General features: G+C 36.3%; 1 protein-coding gene across 2 annotated transcripts in view; it reads right to left on the bottom strand.

Moving 5' to 3' along the window:
* ASB5 (ankyrin repeat and SOCS box containing 5) overlaps nucleotides 1–21,133 on the bottom strand; it is a 44,084-nt gene that overhangs the window by 7,249 nt on the left and 15,702 nt on the right. Inside the window, exons 1-2 of one of the 2 annotated variants that reach the window (XM_081268968.1) lie at nucleotides 14,051–14,189; nucleotides 1,350–1,429 (exon numbers count right to left, since the gene is read on the bottom strand). In XM_081268968.1, coding sequence (XP_081125094.1) covers nucleotides 1,350–1,429; nucleotides 14,051–14,174 — 204 coding nt within the window. In that variant the 5' untranslated portion in view covers nucleotides 14,175–14,189. Of the gene's footprint in view, nucleotides 1–1,349; nucleotides 1,430–14,050; nucleotides 14,190–21,133 lie in introns of those variants that run through there. The other variant, XM_081268967.1, reaches the window with a different exon arrangement.

Raw genomic sequence — 21,133 nt, 5'->3', positions numbered from 1 at the left:
GGAGGTTCCCTTCCACATGGTGCTCTGGGACAGCCTCTCTCTCTTCTTGGCTGGCCTGCCTGTGGATAGGAGATACACGTTGAGAAATACCTTAGGACTGCCCTCTTCTCAGAGGACCGCGTGACACTCTGAGGGATTACCATTTGGAATTACTGACCTTTTGATAGGGCATTTTCCCCCCTCATCAAGTGATAAGCAAAACAAAATAGTCACATGGTTATCACAGAACTGGTTGGCACCAAGGGAGCGTCTCATGCATATCTTCATTTTGCAGGTGTGAAAATGGAGCTCGGACAGACGGTGGGTCAGCCCTAGTGCCAGCCCAGAATGCAGGTCTCCTGAGCCCCAGGCAGTGCCATTTAAACTGGGCCATGGGACTCTTCCTTTCTCAGCCATTCCTTGTCCTTTGATACTGGGAAACACTAGTACAGTGACTCCTAGAACCGGGTGTATATTTAAATCTGAATGGAATCTTAAAAAATAAATGCACAGGCCCATGCCACATACTCTGTTTCAAGAAGGAATATGTTTTTCACTTTTCCTCTGGTGAGTCTGATGAGCAGGCAGGTGTAGAAATGAGCATTCTGTGCCTCCGTAGACAACTCCCCACATTAGATTACCATGTCACAAAAAGATTGTTTCAGAATCTAGTCTAATTACTCTTTGTGGTTATTATGTGACCAAGTCTCCAATTAGCTATACACATTAGACAGAGGTAAGCGTATTTAGAATAATTAATAAATAGCCGGGAGCTGGGGTTGTGGCTCAGAGATAGAGCACTCGCTTGGCATGTGATTCTCAGCACCACATAAAAGTAAAAAAAAGATATTGTGTCTGCCTATAACTAAAAAATAAATATTAAAAATAAATAAATAAATAGCTGGGCGCAGTGGTGCAAGCTTGTATTCCCAGGAGGCTGAGGTAGGAGGATTGCAAGTTGAAAGCCAGCCCAGCAAAAGTGAGGTGCTAAGCAATTCAGTGAGACCAAGTCTCTAAATAAAATACACAATAGTGCAGGGATGTGGCTCAGTGCTCGAGTGTTCCTCAGTTCAACCCCAGTTCCTCCCCCCAAAAAAGAATAATTAATAATACATACAATTATTTATTGCTTAAATTTCTATCAATGAACAAACATATACTGTATGAGAAATTTAAAATGCCAAAACAAAGGATTATACCAAAATATTTGTAAAGTAATTTCAAAGATAAATGAGAAACTATTGACTAGCCTGACACAAGTTTAAAAGGTAGTAAATTTAAACAATTTTAGTAGTTTTGAATTGATTTGTTTTGACAATGTTCTATGCTGATGGGAAGGGGGCATGTCTAAGCTATACATAATATTTTACCTGTGATAATAATGTTCTCAGAGCAAGAAGACGACCTTGACTTGCAGCTTCATGTAGTGGTGATCGATCTGCCCAGGAACCTGTCAAAAAGAAAGAAAACCAAAATTAGTGAGTCAAAGCAAAGCCTAATAGGCTCAATCAATTCCTGTGTCATAAATTATTCACATTCAGCATTCCACAAGGTGACCCGGATACTTATCCTACCTGGTAGGAAATTTGATTTTTAACAGAAGTATCCAAATAAGTAGTTTGCAAATCTACTTATAATGCATGTTCTGCAATTGACCTACCTCAGACTCAACTGCACCTTCCAAAGAGGACAATGATTAGGATACCACATTGGTCACCAAAAAAAAAATAACCTCTATATCATGATTTTTCAGACAGAACCAAATTTATTTATTTATTTATTATTTAATTTACCAATGACAGCAGCCAAAATATTAACTTCCCCACACTCCCCACCTGCCATGCCCCTGAGGTACACAATATGTTGCCAAGGAGGCAAATGACTGAGCCCCAAGTATGAAATAATGAAACAGTCAAGGTGGGCCCTAAAGAGAGAGCTCACAGGCTGGGAGGGACACAGGGCCACCACATTTGAAAATGGAGTTGATAGTGGAGAACATGACTCTCCATGTGCCAGGTGTGGATGACCCCTCCACCCCACGCTTTGGTGATACCACACTCACTCATCATGAGCTCCCAAATTTTTGACTTACACGTCGTTTTTTTGCACCTTTGGTCTCTTCATGTGAGAAAGCCACCTTTCCTTTACCCCAGTACTTTTTGGCAGTCAGCCACTACCCAAAGACACAGCCTCCACTCCCATTTCCCTCACACTGTGGCTGCACAGTTTTTTTCGTTTTTTTTTTTAAATATGTCAAGTTGGTGCACAGTGAATTCACTGTAATTTAAACAAGACCAGCACCGTTGGTTCGATTTACTAGACATAAGAAATAATATTAGAGGTTTTGATGTGATTAAATGAGCAGGTTATGCACGCCAGAAACAAATTTCACTCAAAGGATACTACTGGCTAATAAAGCAACATTAGCTAGAGAGAAAGTTGTCCCAACATAAGATGGTTATGGTTGGTATCTGCCTTCCTGTCTACTACCTCGTTTCCTCCCTTTTTAAATCCACAGGATGCAATAAATTAAAATATTTTTAACTGCTGATTGATTCTAGCACAATAAATAGATTCACTTAACTGGTACTCAGAAATATTAGTTTTATGAAAAGCATTTCTAATGTTTGTTTAAATAGGCTAAGCAAATTATTGGAAACACAGCTGCAGTAGAATACTGTACTTTAGAAACTGTCTCCTATCCCCACCTTTCTGTGCTTTGAAACAATCTACACGTGATTCCTCCTATGATTCTGTATTATAGTCTTACATCAGAGCTTTGCCACCACACTGTAGGTGACACTTAAGTTAATTCTATTAAATAAAATGCAGGGCACATATCACAAGGTAAATGCAGCCACCAAGTGAGCTTGGTGCAGAGAGCAGAAGTTAATTGCCAATCACCAATCTTTTTACGTCTAATGATACTATAGGATTTTACTAGAAATACAAATCCTAAGGGAGAGGAGGTAGAGTACAACTTCTTACCATTGATTTACCAGTAATGATCATAATAGCTAATGTTGAATAGCATTTACTGTGTGCATAGACTAAACCCTATGCACAAGTAAATTCTATACACAGTAAAATCACTATGTGTAGTATCTCATTTAGTTCTCACAATGATTTGAGGTACATAAATTACTACTTCTATTTTAAAGTTGAGGAAATAAAATCTAGAAAAACATGAAGTAATATAGAAGTCCACATATTCTAAGCACACAGCTGATAATCCTAGCCAAAACCCTGCTCACTGATCTGGACATTGTTTGTCTGTGGGCTTATGCAGAGTGATTTACTGTAAGGAAAGTAATTAGCTGCCTCCAAGGTCTTCCTGAAACAATGGTGATACACAGAACCAGAAGTAGAAGGCTCAGCCAGTAACTTGGTGATAGTGAATTCCTGGGAACTTGGGTCTAGAAGGAGTAGGACTCAATTTTCAGTGTTTTGCAAATGCCAGAAAACTAGTATGAATCATATTGATTAAGTATAATTTACAATGTGTAAAACTTTCTCTGTAAGAATGAAAAAGATCTTCAAAAATCTATTGATGCACTGAGTAGAAACTTAGCTGAATACTTTTCAGTCTTATCACACACATCTAAGGATCTGAGTTATGGAGTGTCTCTTCTCTGAGTTCTTTCAGGTTTCCAGAGTGATTATTTGACAATGTTTGAATTCTTCCTTTAGCCTCAAATACTTTAAAGCTTATTTTTAAAATAACCTTAGTTTTCTTATCATTCTGAAATTCTGGAGTGCATATAAGAAAATTGTCTTCAGCCATTAGGCTTGTCTTTATCTCATGGTTATATGTGGGTCAGAGAGACCCAATCTAAGGATAAGGCACAAGCATAAAATGACCTGCCTTCCCTGACAGACTTGCAGACTTGAAGTTGTCCTGAATGTATTTAGATTATTACTCTTTTTCTTTTTTTTTTAAACAATATCTGGTTGTGTTGTCCAGGCTGACCTTGAACTCCTGGGTGCTATCAATATCCCTATTCAGCCTCCCAAGTAGCTGGGACTACAGGAACACATCACTGTACCCTGCTGGATTATAGTTTTCAAGTGTATGCGATTAATGAAACTAATACCTGTGACAGGTTTCTGGTTGTGATGTATTTTCTCCTTCAAAAGATACTGAAACTATAGCTATTATCAGCTAGAGACTTTAATCTTGTTCAGAAAGGGTTCCTCATGCAATGGGTAAAAAAGTTCTGGAAATACCTTAAAGTGCTATTGGCAACCTTTGCAATAACAGCTTCAGAGCTGAGCAAAACTAGTTTCTTCATGGATAACCTGACTAAATAAAAACAAAAGAATACTGTTATGGTTTGGATGTGAGGTGTCCCCCAAGAGCTCATGTTTGAGACAATGCTAGAAGATCTATGAGAAATGATTGTGTTATGAGAGCCTCAATTCAATCAGTGAAGTGATAACTTGAGTTTCCCACAGAGTTTCATACACACGTTTATCTTAAGTCCCAAAATAAGTGTAAAATTTGACTAAAGTGTAAAACTTAACACACTATAAGTCTCAAAGGAATACTGAATTATATTTTTTCTGTTTATAATTAGATACATATTTTAAAGTGTCCGCCTAGCATGATTACTTGCTTATCTAGAAAAATTAGTAAGCCAGACACTGACTTGAGTCTTGAGTTGCAATAGGAATTACCAGTATTAGTTTTTGTATATTTTTTATTTGCTGTGTACAACAGTGCTGTCTTATATTCAAAGCAGAATTATAATCATGCACAGCATTAAATAAATATGTGTTCACAGGATGAAATTTGGGGGCAAATAAATAATCTATAAAAATTGGAATATTATGTTCTCATTAAGTAAAATGTAAAATACATCATCATAAATAATGTTCTTTGGGGGAATGACCATGTTTTGAGTTCCAGCTTCTAAGATGAAATCTGATGTTTACATATCATGCACATTTATTTTATCATTAAGAATCTTGATTTCAGAGAGAAAATCTAAAGAACTATAGAATATATATCCATTTTCATTGTGAATATTTAAGCAAAAAAATGAGAATTATAATACTAATTTTCCAAATATATTAAATTTGAGAAACCACTAGTCTCCGTTTAATCAGCAATAGCAAATTAATAAAAATTTAAATAACCAATGCTTAAATATATGTTTTAAATTAAGTAATCACTTGCAACATTTGTAATGATCAGGTTTTCCCTTCCTGCATAATGATTTAATAAAGTTTATCACCTTTATCTCTAAAAACTGTATGCTGAATATACAACGCTGAGTTATTGTCACTGCTGTTATTTCACTGTCACCAGCTAACATGATAATTAGCCAGAGGTAGGCATTGGCAGAAGCCGACAGAAATGGACTTTTTGATTCATTTTGGATCCATTTCTTCAGTATATTATGAAGACTTTTAAGGGACAACAAAGCTAGCAATATTTGCAGCCGAGGGCTACTTGGTATTCCTCCCAGCCAGCTCTCCGCCTTTGCATTCTAATGTGTTTGTTCTTCAAAATGATTGCATTAGCCTTCTGAACAATTTTTGCATTACCTGCCAGTGTTTCAGAGGGGCAGAGAGAGAAAGAAAAGGAAAATGATCATTTTGCAAATGGTCACACAGAGGCCAAAATACATCTTTTCTTCCTGAAATAATAAGAAATAAAGCCATATCAATCATGAAAGGAATAATTTATACAGCATCTCTGCCACCCAATGAAGAAAACCTTTTGCTTTGAATTCTGCTTGTTCAACTCCCAAACAATCTCACCTCATTTTGCTTCTTTGTAATTTCTTCAAATAATTTCTGTAATCTGGTAATATGAGAATCAAAATATACTTGGTCATTTTCCAAGTTCTTTTTTGAAGTTAAGTTTTCAACCTAACCTGTGTCTCCCCTTCAAAATCTGAAATTTAGCAACTATAGGTTTCTATTCACATATGCGCAATAATAAATATCTTACCTTTCAATAGAGATGTGGCTTTATATCAGATTAATAAGCTTTATCAAGATTAAAAAAAATATAAATCTCTCTATGTATAACTGTTTAGTAGATTTACAATTGTGTTAGATTGGAATAGAGTATCTAGGATAAAAGAAACAAAAGCCCTTCCTTATAAAAAATATCCAATTTAACTCTTTAGGATAAATTATTCACTGTGAAATTGTTTTACAAATTATCTGCAACTTTCATCATGTTAATCAAATGCCTACTGCTACGGCTCTGTAACTACACAGGAGGTGACTTGGCCTATATTTAGAAACACTAGTTCCCAGACATCTGGTATATAATTTACAGGGTGAGAGCCTGTGCTGTTTTGTAAATATCACATCGCTCTAGCGAAAACATTCATGATTTAAAATATGCGTAGTTTTGTAAAGTTCTATATCATACCTAAATCACCATCTCCCCATGGCACTTCAAGCCAGCCACTGTTGAGGTAGATCCGACTCATGTCTTTTTTTATCAGCACGGAAAATAAAATCACTTGTCATTAGCTGGTCTGCTACGGCCATCTTAAGGAGCCCTAAGCTCCTTGTAATATGACCGTTCACCTCCAAAAGGAAAAACAGCTTTTGAAAATCTGACTTATTTTCCAAATTGAAGCCACACTTTTCTAATTGATTGTTCTCCTTTATTTGACAAATTACTGATCCAATTTATTTTTCCTCCTTACAATATGACCCCCTCACCCCTGCAAGGAAATAAAATTATTTCAATTTAATCTGTGTCTGTGTCTATGGTGAAACCATTTCATTATTAAGAGACCCTTTACTTGTTCTAAAAGCTTAGCACCGTCAATGGAAGCAAGATGTGAACACATTCAGCAACTAACAGCACCAATGCTGAGGTATTTGGGGGGGTTTGTCACCTTTTCCTTAGTGTTCTCAAAATAGGAAACACAGGACACCCATCTCAAACAAGGAATTAAAGGAGGTGGGAAACATTGACATTTTCATATAACATTTTCTTTTCAGTGAAAAATGCTAGTACATTTTATAGCTCTCTTAGCTCTAAAATATTAAATCATATCTTCTTCACAATGGAAATAGATTTACTATGAAGCAAATGCAACTTAAGTTCAAGCCCCCTAACTTGCATGGATCCTTTCTTAAAACAGTATACAATTTCATGTCTTCTTTTTCTTACAGAAGTCCCCCAAATGGATAGCATAGAAACTTTAGGCCCAACAACATTTGGCCCATCCTTACTCCCAAGTTTACAAATAAGTCAACAGGTATTTATTGACGTGAGCTTTCAGTAGAGCTACAGGAATCCTTAAGGAACATGATTAGTAAGGAGGAAGTAATATGTTTTCAAAGCCAGTGACTGTTTTCTTTCCATTCTCAGTTCTTTGAATGCTCCTCAGAAAAAATGGCAGGCCACATGTGAAATCACCAGATTGAGCTGTCCCCAGTTGCTACAGGAAGATACCCAGAATTATACAGACATGCAACTTACCCTAATTAATTTCTTATGGTTCATTGTTTATGAGCCCTTCAGACAGAAGGAAAAAAAAGATAATACACTGCCGTAATTTATCTCAAGAAAAATAATTAAATTTTCAACAAGCAAAGATAGTAGTTTCTCCCATGAATATCCGAAATTCAATAAAACAGAGTTTTAAAATCCTTTTCAGAAAGTAGGGCTACTTTTGGAGGGAGATCATTCTGTCATTCCAAATACCCATTATTGATCATTGGTGTTGTGAGCAAAATGTACTGAACTTGGTTGAAAGATAGCTCTGAGTTCCCGTCTTAGGGTAGATGATTACCACTTATGTGACCCTTGACAGTTAACATTTTGAAACTCAATTTTCTTAGCTGTAAAAATAAAGAAAATTCTACTCCATAAGGTTGTGGTCAATGTAAATAAAGTACTTACTTAGCATAGTATCAAACACATTTGAGATATCACATGTACAACCCAAATTCCATTTTAAACAATTATTTTCATATGTCTTCCCATGACCTTTTAATTATATCTTATAAGCAGAAGAATGAATAACTTATTTAGGACTGTGAAATTTTACCTTATCCTTTCCTCTTGCCTACAGCCTGTAGGAGATAGAAATAGGTAGGGAATGGTCCAAATTTGGGGACATTATCACATCCATATGGACAACCATATAATCTAGAGCTCTTACTTTGCTATCTCCCTTGGATAGGGATGTATTTTAGTGGTAGAGTGCTTGCCCAGCATGCATGAAGCCCTGGGTTTGATCCCCAGATCAAATGAACAAACAAAAAGAAAATCCTGATATTCCCCCAAAGTTCAGTTCTCCTATTTTAAATTTACTTCTGAGCATTTGCCTACATATTTTGCTGGCTTCTCAACATTATTTCTAAAAGAAAACTCATCAGTTCTTTTTTTTTTTTTTGGCTTCTCTATTGGTTCTAACAGTGTTGTCATTCCCTCTATCACCTGGCAGTAATAATACGGTTTTACACTTAAGCATAATAATTTTCAAGGAAACCTCATATAGATTGACTGGTTCGTGTATGAAAGGAGGGGGTTACTATCGGCCCAGCTGTTCTTTTCCTCCAAGCTCAGTCCCCACGTCTACCTACAGGCACTCTTGAGGAAATATTTCCTACTCCATTGATAGAAATATTATCTACATGATGATTACCCCAGTTATATTTCTGCAGACCAGTCATCTCTGAACTTGAGACTTTCAGTTACAGTTCTACTTGTCAACTTTTCCACTTAACAAGTAGACCTAACATGTCCCACACTAAACTTTTAATTTTTCTTTAGTTTTTAATAGGCAGAATTCTCTTTTGTATTTTTCCATATTTTATTGGTGCATTACAACTATACATAACAGTGGGGTTCATTGCTACATATTCATATATGCACATGATATAACAATACAATTTGGTCACTATTATTTCCTACTACTTCCCTTTTCCCTCCCCTCTTTTCTTCTCTTGGTCCCTCTTTCCTCTATTTTAATAGTCTTCCTTCTATTTTCATGAGATCCAACCCCTTTCTTCTCCTTTTTCCTTTCTAAAAGCTTCCATGTATGAGAGAAAACATACAACCCTTGACGTTGGCTTTTTTCACTTAACACATACTCTCAAGCTCCATTCATTTTCCTGAAAATAACATATTTTCTTCTTTTTGGCTGAATAAAACTCCTGTGTGTGTGTGTGTGTGTGTGTGTGTGTGTGTGTGTGAGAGAGAGAGAGAGAGAGAGAGAGAGAGAGAGAGAGAGATCTATCTCACATTTTCTTTATCCATTCATCCATTGGCAGACACCTAGTCTGGTTCCATAGTTTGGCTATTGTGTATTGTACTGCTATAAACATGGGTCTGCATGTATTGCTGTTGTATGATGACTTTGATTCTTTAGGATAAATACTGAGGATTGATATAGTTGGGTCATCTGCTGGTTCCATGGCTAGTCTTTTGAGGAAACTCCTTATTGATTTTCATAGTGGTTGTACTAATTTACATTCCCACCAACAGTGTAAAAGTTGACCTTTTGATTTGATACTCCCCAAATCTCCTTGTCTCCTCAATGGCAATTTCACTCACTCGGGTGTAAAAATCTATTACATATTTCTTGTTTTCTCTCACTCCATAGGCCAACACCAGTAAACACATTTTCCTCTACCACTCAAATGTAATCCATATTCTAACTGTATCTCAACCTCCACTGCTGCTATCCACATCACAATTATTCTTTTTTTTTTTTTTTTTTTTTTTTTTGGTACTGGGGATTGAACACAGGGGCACTTGAGCACTAAGCCACATCCCCAGCCCTATTTTGTATTTTGTTTAAAGACAAGGTCTCACTGAGTTGCTTAGCACCTCGCCATTGCTGAGGCTGGCTTTGAACTTGCTATCCTCCTGTCTCAGCCTCTGAGCTGCTGATTACAGGCATGTGTCACCATGCCCAGTATCACCTGACTTTTTATAAAAGCCTCCTAACTGGTCAGTGTGTTTACCACTGTGCTCTTCCAACAGTCAGTACCAAACACAGGAGTCAGAGACTCTTTTTTAAGTTTAGTCAGTTAAACTCCAGTGGCTTCTGTTCTCATCCAGGTTATCACCCCAAAAAATACTTTGAATGGCTTGATTCTTTTTCTGCTTAGGTTAGACCATAACCTCCTAAATGATTTCCTGACATCAGTATACCCTCCCTTTCTTGTCTATATACTGCTTCTGAATTAAACTTCAATAAGCACCTAGAGTCCCAGATAGTCTATATGGTGCCATATGGTAAACCAGGGAAAGGCACCCCTTTCCTTTCACAGGCCCCACACTGGGTGCACATCCAGCCTGCACAATAGCATATGGCTGCCCTGAAATCACCACTAGGACCTTTGGATTTTCAGGCTCAAAATTGCTCATGGCTCCTGACTATGGTCTAATATTCTTTTCCTGTAATTAGAGATTGTCTATTATATGTGTTAGATCTTTTTCTTTTCTAATAGTATCTTCACATATCCCGTTTAAGCTAAATTGGACTGTTTTGCATGTTCCCTCAAACAACTTTTTTTTTTTCTTTCTAGCTTCATATTATCTTCCCTCCACTGGATTCTTTTTCCTATGTTGCACAATGATTTATTGAGGTGTACCTGTGTTTTCTATCTGTTTTTCCTGCTTGGTTTATAGGAGATTATGAAGTCTGAACAGCTGAAGTGGCTTCAAGATAGTTTCTTCTGTGTCCTGAGGCTCCAGTTAGGAAGAAGTTACATAAGTAGGGAAAGAAGGAAAGAGAGAAGGGAAAGAAGAATAACATGGTAGGAGAGAAAATGTGAGAGGGGAAGAATAAAGGGCAGAAAGAGAGATAGAGAGAGAAATTCAGACTTTTCATATTGGTCCTGAGTAATAGGAAGAATCTAGGTCTATTGCTAGGTCATACCCCTGAGAGTTAACAATACCTCAAGGAATAAGACAAGGAACAAGGAACAAGACAGGCTCTTGTGTCTACATATTTGGGACAGAATCATATGCCTTAAGATTGGAATGGAGGCAACAAATTTGTTGAACTTTTTTTCCAAAGGAAAAAAATAGATGTATCAAATTTGTTTATCAGTAGGAAGCCTGTAGAATGAAGGCCAGTTGTGCTACCTAAATATATCAACATTCACTCTAACTTTTCCACAAGCTCTAAGGGAGACGGGAGAAAACATCATTGAAAAGATAAGTTTCCAGTCAGCCTAGTAGAATGAGAGCTGAGGCCATATTTAAATTGGATACTAGGGGCTAGGTTTGTTGGCTCAGTGGTCCAGCACTTGCTTAGTATGCACAAGGCCCTGGGTTCGATACCACTCCCACCCTCTGCTTCAGCACTTAAAAAAATTAGATACTAAACAAACCTGTCATAATTTTAACCATATCAATTCTGAGTAAAATTCTTTTCCACCAAAATGCAAAATGGTTTCTCTTGAGTCTCCAACCTGCCCATGTGGCAAAGCCCATCTCAAAAGCCTTCTTTCCAAGAAACCTTCTGATAGTTCTATAGAAGTGCTCCCTCCTATAATCCTCAGGTCCTTTATGTGTGAGCACTGAGAGAATGAGGCCTTCTAGTGCTGCAAGGATACAGTCTGCAAACTCTTGGATTGTTTAAAATCACAGCTTTCTAATACTGATAACTCCAAAAAACAGGGGCTGTGGAGGAAGGCATATGTGGGTTGGACTCTAACACATATTGACTGTTAACATTCAATATGTTTTAAAAATTGCTAAATATATGGTCTTTACATCTATAAATTAAGTCAATACCACCCATATTTTCTACTTGATGTAGGGGGTTATATGGGCCCATGTGTGATGTCTAATACAAAGTAATATCCTTAATAAAGTCATTATTGTTTCCATGGTACTAACCTTCCAAGAGAATAAATGACTTGCTTCAAGTTACAAAGAATTAAAGAATAAATGATGAAGCCAGGAAGCAAACTCAGTTCTTTTGAATGCCCAATGAAGTTTCACAATACAATATTCTCTTCAATCCCAAAGCTCATAATGTACTTAGTGAACTGCTAACCCATAAAGGTTCCATAATGAATAATGAATAAGCAATGAACTAAACAAGTGAAGCAGATTACCTGTTAAAAATGAGAAGACTAGGCTGAGGACATAGCTCAGTTGGTAGAGTGCCTGCCTCGCATGCACAAGATCCTGGGTTCAATCCCCAGCACCACAAAAAGAAAAAAAAAGGCCTGTAAAATTTTGTTTTCCACATTTTTATATAACAGAATGCATATTTGAAAGAGTAAAAAATATACTACAACATAGAAACAATATCTGCTTGTTATGGTGATTGTAAAGGTGATTTTATGTATCAGATAAAAAATGGCAAATTCACAAGAAATCATAATACATATTCCTAAAACAGCCATTTTAAATATTTTAGTGTATCTTCTACCTAACTTTTTTATAAACACACAAATTTTTAAATCAAGATGCAGCCATACTATTCATTTTTTTTAATCTATTTGTTTTTATTTAATAATATCTCATAGTCATTGTTCCATGTCACAAAATGATTACTTTATGGTATGTATTCCACTGTATAATTGTACCATTATTTATTTAATTGATCACCTTTCAAACGTTTAAGTGAGTTTTAGTTTTAAGAAATCAATGTTAATTGCTTATTTTGTGAATATGTCTAATTATTTACTTAGAGTAAATTCCTAAAATTTTTATGCATGTTATCAAGTCACCTCTAGTAGGATTGGGCCTATTTACATTCTCATTAACACTGCTGGGAAAATTTGAAAGTAAACTAAATCAAAGTTTGTTAAGTTTTGTCCTTTTGAATTTTTTTAAATCAAAGGATGAATCATTTCTCCTTTATTATATCTTCAATAATCAAGCAATGTAAAAAAAAGATTACATAAAAATGGATTGTCTTTACACAAAATTAGACTTTGAACATTATTTTATAACTTATTTTCAACATCTACTGTCTCTGTGTTGAAGATGTAGGAGAATCACTCAGGCAAATTCATTTACTTTTCTTTTCTTAATTTTGTTTTGCCAAGTCCCACAAATATATCCTTCCTAATATCTGTGGCCTACTGCATAATTAGGCAATTTACCCTTCATTTGAAAAAATGACAAGATTATTTTTATTTCTACAATAATTGCCTGTATTCCTCCAGGACTTTAAGGGCCAGGAGGTGATGAGCCTATTTATTTCAGCTTCCCAGCATCTAGAGCACTGCCTAGAACACAGCAAACCAAGCATTGGTTGAATTGTTAATTTGTTTTCTTTGTGGTCAACTTATTTTCATTCATGCTAGTGTGCTCTCAGTTATTGTTAAAAAACAATAAAAAGGAACTGTGTTTGGGCTTAGAAGAGAGAATCCAGTTGCTTTTTCGATCTTGTAAAGAAATGTTAATATTTGATCCTGTTTAAAACTATGCTTTGTTTTTAAAATTTATAATCATTTATAAATAATATTCTCCAAACCGAAACTATCCCATAGCCAATATAATTATTCTTATTTTGAAAGGGGAGATTATTCATTATCTCCAAATCTGCATTTCTAACATTTATGTCTTCCATGGCCCATACTGATGCTCTACTACAATTTACTGTACTTTTCCTTTTAAAAATAATTCCCTTACATAACTCCTTTTTGGTACTGTGCATATTTTTCTCCTCTTATAATTTTCTATTATTAAAGTTAATAACTTTGTGTCAGAGCATTTTAAGGAAGATGTCCTATTCATTTTTTTTGGCCTAAATCGTCCTTTTAGCTGCTGGTTTAATTCATATGATTTAAAATTTCCATAGAAGCAGTCTTTTCCCTCCCTTAATATCCTGTTTCCGTTTCCATACCAATTTAGAAACACCTGCTGAAACAGAAAAGTGAACACAAAAATCTAAAAGTTTACCATCATCCAGTCATAAAAAGGAGACAGCAGCTGCCTTTTCCATACACTGAAAGGTGAAAACAGTGCTGTCATGTGACATGCCGCACGTCTACATTTCAGAATCCACATTCTGGAAAGCACCCACAGTTTAAAGTTAGTATTTGCAAATACAGGTCTATATATTTTATTTCCCGTCACCAACAGATTTGCAAAGGCTGCTGTACTAACCTTGACTGGTCAGAATACCCCAGCTAGCTTTTCGTTTAGAAGAATATTCCTCTATACTGGCTAGCCTTCTTTTCGTGAGGATCTGCTTAATGCAGTTCCCTTCAACAGCAATATCTGCGGACATAGTTTGGTTGACGTCTCTGCCTGTGACAAGCAGGTATCATGAGTGCAAGTGCTCTAGCCAGAAGGAACATTAGCGTCTGGATTTCTACCTACTTTTTCCTTCCGTTCAGACTTTCTCAAAGGTGCCTTTGTGCTGACTGGAGAATGGCTTCACAGTGAACTCTATTCAGAAACCTTGGAGCTAGGCAGGTTGATGTAGTGTGGGGGATGGGCCAGAAATGCTGTAGCATTTTCTATTTTTAAAGGGAGACTCCCTACTGCCTGAAGTCTTTAACTATTTGTGTGATATAGAAAGAAAACCATGGGTAAAACTGCTTTTCCTGGGTGAAACTGTATAGAGTTGAGCTGTCTTTAAAATATAAATGACTATCTAAATCATCTACAAATCGTTCAAATGTGAAATGGCCCATTGATAGTTGCTGCAAGGAGAATATCATAGAAAGCCCCAAAGTGATCAGTGATGAGGTAGTCTTTTTCCTTCATCCTCAAGAATAAATACTTTGTGTGCATTAGGGTCAGCCAGTAGCTAGCTCGATGTTTTAATTTTGTAAGGATCTAAGTTTAGATCTGGCTTCAGTACAAAAATCACAGCCCTTATTTATATAGGCACAGCTCACAATTGTGATTTTTGGGGGGAGGTCACTTCTAAGCCAAAAGACGTCAGCAAGCAGTTTAAGGGCAGCTGAGATTTTTCACCCTAAAAGGCAGAGGAAAGGGTAGCTGGAAAGAGGAGAGGAAAAACCAAACATGTGCCTGTTATTTTTTGCTGGCATGTAGAGCTGAATTAAGCACACGGTCCATGATGGAGTCAGGAGCAGTGACTGAGCTGTGTTGGTCTCCAGGGATTAACTGAGCTGGTGATCAAGTTACTGGTATTAACATATTGAGATTTGTCTGGATGAAATATGGCGACAGATTCTGTTATCTGTCTGTACTTTTTTTTTTCTGTCTTTACTTTTTAGTCACTGTTTTTAATGTTCTAGCTTCTGTTGGTATGTATGTACAGGGAACAAAACTGGGAAGTAGCAAGTTGAATAGTAGAAAAGAGCATTCCACCTACAAAATGATTTTCCATGTGCTACCTTATTAATGTATGCTGCTCCATTATGTAGCTGCTGTTGACCTCAAAGACAACATCACTAATGAACACCCAGAATATGTTTTCCTCATCTTGAATTAAGTTCTAAAGTTTGTGTGACCCAGGGCAAGTAAACTTATCAATACCGCAGCTTCCTCTTCCATAAAATGAAGAGCTTTGACATAATCATTTTCTGGCTCTAACATGCTTTGGTTCAAATTTTATAACTAACACACAAAAGGCAATTTAGTATATGAGTTTTAAGCACATTATAGTCCCCCCAAATTTAGAGCCAGCTCAGCCTGGTAATTTGCTTAGGTGGCATATTCCCAAGTAGTTAGAAAAGACTTAGAAGGGGGAGTTAAGAGGATCACAAGTCCCAGGACTGTCTCAGCAACTTATTGAGACCCTGTCTCAAAAAATAAAATAAAAAGGCTGGAAATGTAGCCCACTAGTACAGCACCCCTGGGTTCAATCCCCAAGTATCAAAAGAAAAAAGACAAAGGGATCTATATAGGTCCAGTAAATTTACCAGTTGTCATTAACGTTTGACTCATTGTTCCCTAGTTTGTAATTATTGAGGGAACATGATAATCTACACTAGCTATACAATAACACTAAATTATATTTTTTGTTTAAAATGAATTAAATCAATTAAAAGAAAATTAAATTTTAAGCTTATCTGACTTTTCAGCTTTATGCTTTTATTATGGTAAAATAAATATAGGAAGCTTTACTATAAGTATTGGGAATGTTTTTTGTTTTTAAAACAATTTTAGATGCCTTGTATTATGATGATCTACTTCTGTGTCTGTATCTCCCACTAGACTGTGCACTCTTATTACAGGGACTGAATCTGTTTCTCCGTTGTTTCACAGTGTAACTCTTAGATAGGGACATTCAAAAAAGCATCAGTTTAAAGAGTAATTCAAATATGGGGGCTGGGACTATAGCTCAGTAGCTCAGTTGGTAGAGTGCTTTCCTCACATGCATAAGGCCCTGAGTTCAATCCCCAGCACCACACACACACACAAAATAAAGGAACTTGAAAATACGTCGAGAAGGATTTTTGTAGTTGTTGGTGATGATAAATGAATTTTCAGTGCAGTGGGGAAAGAAAAAAGAAAAGAGACTATTGGCTTTGACCTTGACTACAGAGTTAACTGAGATGTGTGCGAGACTGTGGGATGGTAAGTTTTATTCTCTCAAAAATTTTAAATAGATCAAAAGCAAAAGTAACTTTCAACAGTGATCCCATGAAATTGAAGGAAAATGTCATGGTTAATTCACCAGGGAGAAAAGGAACAAAATGTTGTATAAATTGAGTATACTCAAGTGCACGACTTCATAAAAACAATATACAATGAAGTGAACAGGTTTGGGGCAGAATCCTTTAAATGTGGGGTATCTGTAATTAAATAAAGGTGCACTGTGGAATCTTTAGACATATAGAAGAATGTGGCATCTTCCCTAGTGTACAAACAAAACAAATTGGATAAATTACAGGATATCATTAAGTCCTCCTGTAAATGGGACAGAAGTTTTAAAGAGAACACATATTACATACAACATGAGGGAAAATAATCAAAATTAAATGTCATAGGAGATATTATCATTTTATATGTTGCAGAAAAACTTCAAAGATGTACTATAGATCAGAGCTGGACTGTTATTACTACTTACGAAGGCTGGAATAAAATGCTAAGCCTTGTAGGAAGGATAAGGGATATAAAAATCACAATAAGAGGAAATATGGTTGGGATAACAAGAAAACTACATATAAAAACATATCAGGGCCTGTGTGCAGGGGGTTGAGATGTAAAAAGGTCTTTTCAACTTTACCAACTTTGGTACAATGAAGAATAATTTCCCTTTAGCTGTTGGTTAAAGATGATTTCTATCTACTATATTCAGAGTTAATACTGACAGCTAAAAAACTTCTCAAAACATGACACACATAATGTCTACACACAGAATGGAAATAACATAATACAATTTTAATCCCAGGGCCTAAATGCCTAAAATATGAAAGACTACCTTAAGCTCCATCTACTAAAGTATAGTAATTTTCAGTTGTGTAATGAATGTACAAGGTGGTGAAATATTTATTCATTCATTCACTCATCCAGTGTTCATTGTGTGCCTACCAGGTGTCATGTCCTCCAGACACAAAGACGAAAAGACAATTGTTGCCCACTTGAACACCAAACTCTAGTGAGGGATTTGAGAGGCATTGTAGAATGCACAAAGCTCAGTCATAGTAAGCAAACTCATAGCGAAATGCTCATAGCTAGGTTGCAGGACTGGCCTTAACTGCTAAAGTAGACCGTAAAATATCTAACTTCCATATAAGTTTTACTGGAGTTAAGTAATTTTTCAAGTAGGGCTCTAAATCAGTGATTCTCAATATAGAGGGCATGGCATTATCATAGATAATACATTTCCATTACTAAAATTTTTATAAACAACAAAATAATCTGTGGAAGAGGAAGGTCAAAACTATTTTTAGTATTGTTATTGTTATTTTTTTTTCAGTTCTGGGGATGGAACCCAGGATGTTATGGAACCCATGCTAGGCCAGCCACTGAGCTATGGCCCCAGTCCTTTCTGTTATTCTTAAGATATCCTTGAAAGTATTTGGCTAGCATGTAAACTGTGAAATTAACAGTGGAAAGATATAAAACAGAAAGATACCACTGTAAAAGAAAAAAAAATAAACAAGGAAAATCTAACCAAAATATTGATTCATTTTTCAAAATAGAACTTGTTTTTACCAACTTTGCTAAATATGTATTGAGAAGAAAACACATACTGCTTTAAAATATATATGTAAAATATACACAAGTATATACATTTATCTACACAATTTTACTTTTTAACTGCACTACATAGAAATAAAACATTTTAAACTTGCATTGATTAGACCATTTTTTTTATAAATGCTACTTGGTCAGGAGTTTACCTACATTTGAATTTAGGACCTCAGTAGAAATGATCAGAGAATACACTAGTTAGGAGTCTCAGCTCTCTAATCAAACCACCAAAATAAGGTCTGTAGTCCAGCTCATTCAAATTTGATATCTTGGAAAAGCTAATTCATAATTTTGTCCCTCAGTCTCCTCATCTAGAAAATGGGATGACACTAGCACCTGCTTCACAGGATGTCTGAATTGTTAAGTAATTTCACAAACAATATATAAATAGGAGCAATGCCCAGTACACAGCTAGCTCCAATTAATGTTAGCTTGTCATGGCGTTATTCATAATCGTATATAATGTAGATATTAATGCACTATTCACACATTCTTCATTGAATCTTGCCTTCTTACCAAGGGATAAAGTTAAAAGGCAAATTTAAAAACCGCACCTCAAGCACTCCAGTTATTGGTAACTTCAGATATTTATGGTTCATTACTTGCTTGCTAACTTTGAGACAGTTCTTGGCAGACTATGTGTAAATTTGCCTCTTTGTAAGGGAGACCAAACCAAACCAAACCAAAGAAAAACTCCAAACAGAAGCAAACAAAAACAGTCCATGCAAAGGAAGTAACAAGAAAGCAAAGACTAACAGAGCCATTGATTCAAAAATATATCAAAAACTGTGGCACTGGTAAGTCTATTGGTTGCAAAGAAATAAATGCTGGTAGATACAATATATCATAGCCCTGTCATTATGATGTAAACTAGAAAAAATAGGAAAAGTACTTAATATATTAGAATAAAGAATATATCCACAATAGAGGGAAGGGAGCAGAGGGTGGAAGTGGGGAGGGGGAAGGAGAGGTATTGGGGACTGAATTAGAGCAAGATACATTCCATGCTTTTATAATTATGTCAAAGTGGATTCTACTGTCATGTATAACTAAAAAGAACCAATTAAAAACAAAGTCTAAAGGATCAGGAAGAAGCCACAGAGTTTGAAGTAATTCAAAGAAGTAATACTCTTTTCTTTTGTGCCCTGGAAATTTAACCCAGGGATACTCTCTACCACTGAACCCTTTTCATTTTTATTTTTTTAGATAGGATCTTGCTAATTTACTCAGGCTGGCCTTGAACTTGTGATCCTCCCGTTTCAGACTCCCAATTCACTGGGATTCAGGTGTGTACCACTGAGCAATACTCTTGAAGCACAGAAATCTCCAAAATATCCTTATTGACAGTCCCCAGGTTCTTGTCTGTGGTGATAAAACATCTAATCTGAACAATCTCTCTCCGAGCTGAAGTGAATATGTAAATTCCAGAGTCTTGGACAAAGAACTGATGACATTTCTTAAATGTATAATAATGCAGTATCATGTGTTCCACTGAAAGTTTATTAATAAATTTAATTGTCATTACCCCCAAGACTTTCAAATGTTGATATGGAAGTATGCATAGTCCAATCCATTGCTTCATCATGTCAATTCTCTACCCTCAAATTTCCCTTGATTATGTCAATATTCTTTCAGTTGTAATATCACCATTGAGATAAAGGCCCAGACTAAGCTATTGGAAATATTGTCATCATTGCTAATGGTTCTCCCCACATCATTCTGGTCACCATCTTATCCATTTCCTTTTTATTGATTAAACAAAAAGTCTGAGATTTTCTTCAAAATAATATGCAGGTAACTTTTGCAGGTTTGATTATATTCTGCAAAACAAGATTGTATCTCCTAATAGAGTACTTACTCTGTCTGATCAATTTATGGGTCAGGCTGCTATGTAAAACAGAAAACCTTATCATGCTATATTTCTTAGAACCTCATGCTAGATTTGGTTTACTGATAGTTATTTTTTGTAGCTATATCAGTAAGTGAGATTGATCTGTAATTTTCTTATGATGACCAGTTCAGTCAGATATCAGTAATGTATCAATTAAGTTTTTTTTTCTTTATTGGTGTGTTTTTTGGTTTTTTTTTTTTTTTTTAGTTGTACCTGGACACAATACCTTTATTTTATTTATTTATTTTTATGTGGTGTTAAGGATCGAACCCAGTGCCTCACACGTGCTAGGCAAGCGCTCTACCACTGAGCTACAACCCCAGCCCCATAAGTTAAGGTTTAATCACTCTGAATGTTCAGGAGAAGGGACATATTATGCCAACCATATCTTGTTGCATTGCAGGATCTGGTTAAATCTCTGCCCCTGATACCAGCAAGAAGAACTGATGTCAAGTAGAGGAGGGTAAGGCTGGAATGATGTCTATTAACATTTCCATTCTCAGTGATGTGGATCATCTGAGGAGAAGCTGTTGTCCTTCATCACAGAACTGCACTTGTTCCTGGCCTAGGACTCAGGACAAAAGGGGAGACCTGATGGAGCAGAACTAGCTGTGGAGCTGGGTATTACAAAATGACCTGTGTGACCAACCACAGCACCTGGTGCCCTACACCAAGCTTCAGCATGTACAACTGGCAGCTCCTCACACTGCCATCCATATCTTATACTCACTTCTCTTCTGGTCAACTCCACCCAGAACAACACAGGAAAGGGAAGCAGTTCTGGCATAACTAAGTTGACCAGCACAAAGCCATCACAGGTGGCTAATCCACAGAAAGTGCCCCAGCTAGAAAGATTTTAAAATAGAGGAATAGGTTAACAGAAAACATCACACTCCAACAGGAGAAGGGAAAGATGTGGCTCTTCTTCTCCCCTTGATGTTCTTTATTCCATTCTGTAGTGCTATTTGGACCTCCTGCTCTCCCTAATTGCCCAAATCTGCAGAATCTCTACCTGTTCTACCACTGAGAGCAGTAAGAGACTTTATTTCTCCCATTTGTGCTGAAAAAGTAACTGTTCATCTTTATGGAACAAATAAAGCACCCAACACGACCTTGGAACTTTCTCCTAGTACTGGGAATGTGCACAGTGGAGAGGACAAGAACCTTTGCAGATAGAA

Source organism: Spermophilus citellus (assembly GCF_964194105.1).
Source record: "Spermophilus citellus genome assembly, chromosome: 16".
Lineage (NCBI taxonomy): Eukaryota > Metazoa > Chordata > Mammalia > Rodentia > Sciuridae > Spermophilus > Spermophilus citellus.
Note: the sequence above shows the minus strand (reverse complement) of the source record. Positions and strands in the feature narration are given on the sequence as shown.